The following is a 6,000-nucleotide window of genomic DNA, read 5'->3' as shown; positions in this document are numbered from 1 at the left end:
AAGCCAGTTAGTGACCGCTTCGAAAAGGCACATTGGTGTTCACTAGTTGGTTATGCAGGATGACATTTGTGTTTGAGGACTCTTATGGAGTATTCCTGCCTTATTTTTTTGTAATATCCACCGGATAGGTGATAAATGCTCGATTGGTGGGGGTCCAACATCCCTTTCAAACTCCTCCTAGCTGCCATCTTGTGGGTGGGTGAACTTCCAGCTAGATTTTTTACATCAACATTCAAAAAAAGATCTGCCATGCATACAAATAGACCATGCATTAAATAGGCCCAAGAATCAGACTTTGTATCCTTTATTTAGAGGCTTATGCTTTCATACTACATTTTACAAGCTGGTGAAACACTGGTAACTTATTCTCCCACAGTACTAACACCACACATTCCAAAGACAGCATAAATATATGGTTTAGCTAACATTGATACAGACCATATTATTTTTTTATCAATCACATAAAACAAAATAATCAAGTATCCAAATATTAAGTTACACAGCTCAAAAGGCATACAAAATATTACAGACATTGAGCTCTGCTCTTGAAAAAGCAGTCTCTCAGGAAGGGAAATAAAATAAGTCACAAAGCAACTGTTGGAAAATTGTCCAAACGTACGGACCTTTCAGAAACCTTAAGAATTGAGCTACGTTAAAGCGCCTACATTTAGTTTAAAAATAGTTAGGGAAGAAAATGGCATATTCTACACTTCCTGCACAAGACAAAAGGCAACATTTTACTAGGGGAAAAAGATAAAATAAAAAAATTACACCAAGGTCATCCATGTAGGGTGCACCATAAGGTGCAGACATTAATTCAAACAGTAAGGCTTTGTCTAGAGACTTTTACAATATGGTTGGTGTGCTTTTACGGAAGATATGATATGGCATAAAGCCTATTAAATGCATAATTGGCAATGTTCTGAAATGAAAATAAAAAAAACTTGTATACCACAGGCCTGTGCAAGCCTTGATTACAGAAAGGGTGAGAGAAGATGTAAACATAGTGAAAAGCCAGCAAATATTTAGGCAATATCTGTTGCACTATATTGAAAAGTAACGCTACTGCTAACAGGTATTGCACTTAAAAAAAACAAACACATTTTTAAAAAAAATTTGCTGAGTGTTTGGCATTGTGTAGTCATTCATTTATTTGATACAAGATTTGGAAAATGGAGGTAAACCATTAGTTTTTTACTGTATAATTGGACTAGTATCAAGGAGGGACTTTAAAAGAAAACACAACAGATAAGCAAATAATTCAAGCTCAATTACATTATTAATCTATGTGACATCAGCAGTTTCTAACTGGAAGGGCTGTGACCTACAGATTTTTCACAGCATCACTTGACCTATAAAACATTAACTAGGTGTTCGCATTGGATCCTGTTCACGTCTGCATTTTTCATTCTCTTCTGCAGCTAGAAGGGGAGCTTCTACTGAATGCAACAGTTGTTACGATGGCCATTGGGATCTTTAAAACGTAACCGCATTTTTGGACGATACTTCTCCAGGTAAAGCAACTGTTTGCTATTAAAAGCTCCACGGCGCTTCCTGTTAAAACAAAAACCAAGGGAATAAGATTTATCAATAGGGTCATAGTTTTAAAGTGAGTCAGCAAAAATTGCGCCACACCCACTAGGCACATTAATTTAAAAAAAAAAAAAAAAAAAAAAAAAGGGTCCAGTTCACGCGTTGCGTAAATACTGCGGACTTTCCGCAAAGGAATTCATTGCGGAAATACCGCTCAGAAATTGACCTGTGGTGCGGAATGAATTTCCACAGCATGTCAATTGTCTTTACATAAATGCTGCTTATATGTTGCGGGATTTCCCCATTGAATTCAATGGGGATGTAGATCCTGCATCAAATAGCAGTTGATTTTTCAGCGGATTCATAGCGATCCCGCTGCAAAAAACAGAACTGGGGGGGGTTTAGAAAAAGCTCACCTAGGAGTCAGTGTTCCATCCTCCTGGGATGACTTCAGCTCATGTGACCGATGCTGTAGCCAGTCACAGGCTGTGGTCACATGGATGAAGTCATCCCAGGAGGCCGGCCTGGATGACAGAGGGCCGGCCTCCTGGGATGATGCTTCATCCCATGTGACCGCCGCTGCAGCGGTCTCCTGGGATGAGACGTCAACCCAGGAGGCCAGCCGGCTTTAGTGCTGCAGTTTTTCGCAGCGGACATTCCAGGCAAGAAACTGCACCAGTTTGGTGCGCATTTTCGTCCCGAACTCCCTGCAGGAGACAGGGCGGATGTGCTGCGTGCTATTACGCAGTGTATTTGCCACATGTGAACTCAGCCTAACAGTGTCTTAGCATAAATTATTGACATATTGGGAGAATATATTACATACACAAGCCCACAAATTTCTCAGTTGTACAAATACATTACAATAAAAGGGCTCAAAGAGTACATCTACATTTTCTTTTTTTTTTAATTCTTTATTTGTAAATTTCAAAAGGAAAGAGGGAAGGTTACATAAGATAAAGGGGAATTCGGTTAGGGAAGAGATGGATTAGAAAAAAAACAAGGAATAAATAGGAACATTAACATTTGTCTCCGCTATTACATCCATTATAATATTGTCAAGACGAACAGGATTTTTTTTTTTAAGACTTTTATAAATCGCCTAATCTTAAATCACAAGGAATCACTTATGACCAGTTAGATGCAAATTTTGGACTGAGTCAGTCACTCCACATCTTTTATTTTTTTCCATTAAAAGGAGTCTAACTATTGTGAGCCATGTCGATTCAACCACGGATCCCAGATTGTGATATTTTTCAATGTTCTGGTCTATTGACCATCTTGATTCTAATATTTGATTTAAACAAGCTTCCTTTCTCCATTCCAAAATCAATGAGGTGTCAGACTCTCCAGTTCCTCGCGATAATTTTTTGCTGCATTTATGAAGACCAGTTTTTATTGAGGTCTACATTTAGTAGGACTAATTCTAAGGTTAGAGTGGTTTCATACTTTAGTAATTTGCATAATATTTTTTGTCCAGAAGGGTTGAAATGAGGTCACATGAACCAAATGTGTGTGATAGCTTTCATGTGTATTTTTTTTTGTTTAGAAGAGGAGTCCACAATAAAAGTTAGTGCAATTACCCAAAATGTCAGGTACGAAGATTGAGTGCCTCTTTAATCAGAGTATTTTTGTTTATCAATGTTAATTTTAGGGAGTACATTTTTTGTCCTATCGAGTGAGATCATTTCCTCAGTGTGGTAACATTTTTTTTAACCGGTATGTGTAAGTATTCAGCAGCCTGTATAGCCAAATGCTTTTTAAATGTCCTGAGATTGTTAGGAATTAAAAGATACGGTAGGTTGAAAAAATATACAGGATAATATTTTGTTTTTCATTTAATTTATGCCAAAATCTAAAATAAATTAGTTAGCGGGTTTAGGATGTCAGTATTTGAACCTATTATGGGGGGGGGGGGTTATCCATAAAAAAAATTAAAAATTAAAATTTGGTCATTTGACAGCTCAATATCTACCCAAAGTTTCCATCCTGGGGTATGCTGCCATTCTAAGAGTTTACATATGTGTCACGTTTCTGTAATCTGGTAATCCTATGCCTACTAAAATTTGGTGTTTTAGAAGCGTGGTGTATTTAATTCTATAGCTTTTGGATTTCCATATCAATTTTTTAAAGGTTTGTGAAGATGTTAGGGATATCTATTGGTAAAACCTGAAGCATATACAAGATTCAGTAATACCATTTTTATTAAGTGGTTTCTTCCAAACCAAGAGCTCTGAGACTTTTCCCACTTTTCTAAAATCGGATTCTAATTTTCTCAGTAATTGCTTGTAATTTAGGTGGAATAGGTTATTGTACGAGTTATTAATTTTAGCCCTTAGGTTATATTAGCGCAATCATTCTTAAAAGGGGAAACTAGATACAGTGGTCCAATTTCTTGGGTTTAGTTATATTTAACAATTCCGATTGTTAAATTAATTTTGAAATTAGACATTATACTAAATAAAGGATTATACTGTAGTAATGCTTTGGGTGAGTTTTTAGGATCCGAGAGAAGTCAACATATCAGCGAAGGAAGCGATATTGTTTTCCAACCCGTTACAGTTTAAACCTTTTATTAGGTTATTTTCCCTTCTGATCTGAGCTAAAACTTCCATGGATAAATAAAATGGGGAATAAGGGTAATCCCTGTCTAGTGCAGTTTGGAATCTCAAAAAGGGGCGAGAGGTCACCCTTTATTTTGATTTGAGCTTTGGAAGTATTATAAAAAGAGCCATTACTTTGTCTAGGAATAACAGAGGTATGACAAATTTTAGTACGGTCAACTTGAGGAATGACCAATCCACTATCGAACGCTTTTTCAGCGTCGGTGGCTAGTAAAGCTAAAGGGGAGGTTTTTATTTTTTGCTAATTGTATGGCGCTTGATACCCTAATTGTGTAGTCTTTTGCTTCTCTCCCAGGTGTAAACCCTACTTGTTCTAAATTAATTAGACTTGGCATAACCTTAATGTCCGTGTTGATTAGAGAGATAGAAGCAACTATTTGAGGAAACTACAGACCTATAGGGTTTAAGGTCAGATGTGCAGTTAAGGATTCTTTTCGAAAGTGATTGGATGAGTCAATGCTAATGAAGTATGGAGTAAAAAAATGCTGTTAATATTTCTCTAAAAGATTTATAGTAGGACATTGAGAAGCCTTCACGTCCTGGACTTTGGCCTTTTGGGCTGGACTTGATAACATCCTTCAACCTCTTTACTTTCACCCTTTTCGGGTAGTTAGGCTCTGTTCTTCGTCGATCTAGGGAAGATTTAGTCTATCTAGGACTTCCTTAATTAGGTATTTTGTCACCATCAACATGGGGTGTCTTTTAGACTGTATAGTTCTGTATAAAAGGAGCAGAAAACAAGCAATTTCTTTGTTTTCAAGTCTAATTCTACCTTTAGTGTGCTTTATTTGGGTATATAAGTGTGAGTGTTTAATCTTTCCCACATTTGTCAGCTTGTATGTAGGATTTGAGTTAAAGTCGAAGATTAAAAAGTTTTGATTTCTTGTGCTGAAATTCCAATTTCTTAATTTGTTCTAGTAAAATTGCTATTGCTTTGTTTTTCCCTACAGCCCAATTCAATCAAGTGCCCCCTCACTACCTCTTTGTGCTTTCCAAATGTTTGCATTACAATCAGAAAAATTATCTTCGATATAATTTTTAATACAAGAAAGATGTGCCTAATCCTAAATTTGTGAGACGGTATCATTAAGTTTCCAGCTGAATTGTTGTTTACCTTGATATTTTTTTTTTAGGGTGCAAGAAGTACAAGTCGACTGAGTACCGAAATAGCGATGGAGCCATATGTTGCTCTATCTATAGTGCGGATTAATGAATGTGGAACAAACAGTCAGTCCTAGATTTTTTTTATGAATGAAAGTAGTTTTTATTGGACGGATTGCAAATTTTCTAGGCAAACAGTTGAGCTTCTGCAAGTAGCTTTTTCATCAGTTTGAGTTGCAAGATTGTTGAGTCATTTGAGGTTTCTAGTGAGGGTTGAAGGGGTGTATTAAAGTCACCCCCTAATATTAACTCTCCTTCAAAGTTTTCTAATTTTAAAAATATTTGGTTAAAGAATCCCTCGTGATATGTTAGGAGCAGAAAGATTTGAAAATGTAAATAGTTTACCATAGATTGTTCCCTTCAGGAATATAACTCTACCCTCAGTGTCTGCAAGGCCGTCTAAAAACGAAGGGAGTAATTTTATCAATTATGGCCACACCTTTTGATCTCTTCGTTGGAGAAGAGTAATTCTGACATTTTGTATGTGTTTTAATCTTTGTAAGTGGTGTATAGCTTTTTTGGAAGGAAGTCTCCAGAATAAACACTACAATTTTTACTTTTTCCAGGAAACGAAAAATGTGGGATCTTTTCCTCGGTATATTAATACCTTTAACATCATATGAGATTAACCTAACTATGTAACAGTTTTACAAGTGAAGTATGATTTTAGCAGAGACAGTAA

At 36.4% G+C, this 6,000-nt stretch overlaps 1 protein-coding gene across 3 annotated transcripts in view; it reads right to left on the bottom strand.

Moving 5' to 3' along the window:
* Positions 1-288: 288 nt before the first annotated feature.
* Positions 289-6,000, bottom strand: part of PTP4A1 (protein tyrosine phosphatase 4A1) — a 28,450-nt gene continuing 22,738 nt past the window's right edge. For 2 of the 3 annotated variants that reach the window (XM_075861987.1, XM_075861988.1), the window contains exon 5: positions 289-1,554. In XM_075861987.1, the coding sequence (XP_075718102.1) occupies positions 1,437-1,554 (118 nt within the window). In that variant the 3' untranslated portion in view covers positions 289-1,436. The remainder of the gene's footprint in view (positions 1,555-6,000) is intronic. The other variant, XM_075861989.1, reaches the window with a different exon arrangement.

The sequence above is a fragment of the Rhinoderma darwinii genome, chromosome 4 (genome assembly GCF_050947455.1).
Source record: "Rhinoderma darwinii isolate aRhiDar2 chromosome 4, aRhiDar2.hap1, whole genome shotgun sequence".
Lineage (NCBI taxonomy): Eukaryota > Metazoa > Chordata > Amphibia > Anura > Rhinodermatidae > Rhinoderma > Rhinoderma darwinii.
This window is presented reverse-complemented; position numbering and strand designations above follow the sequence as displayed.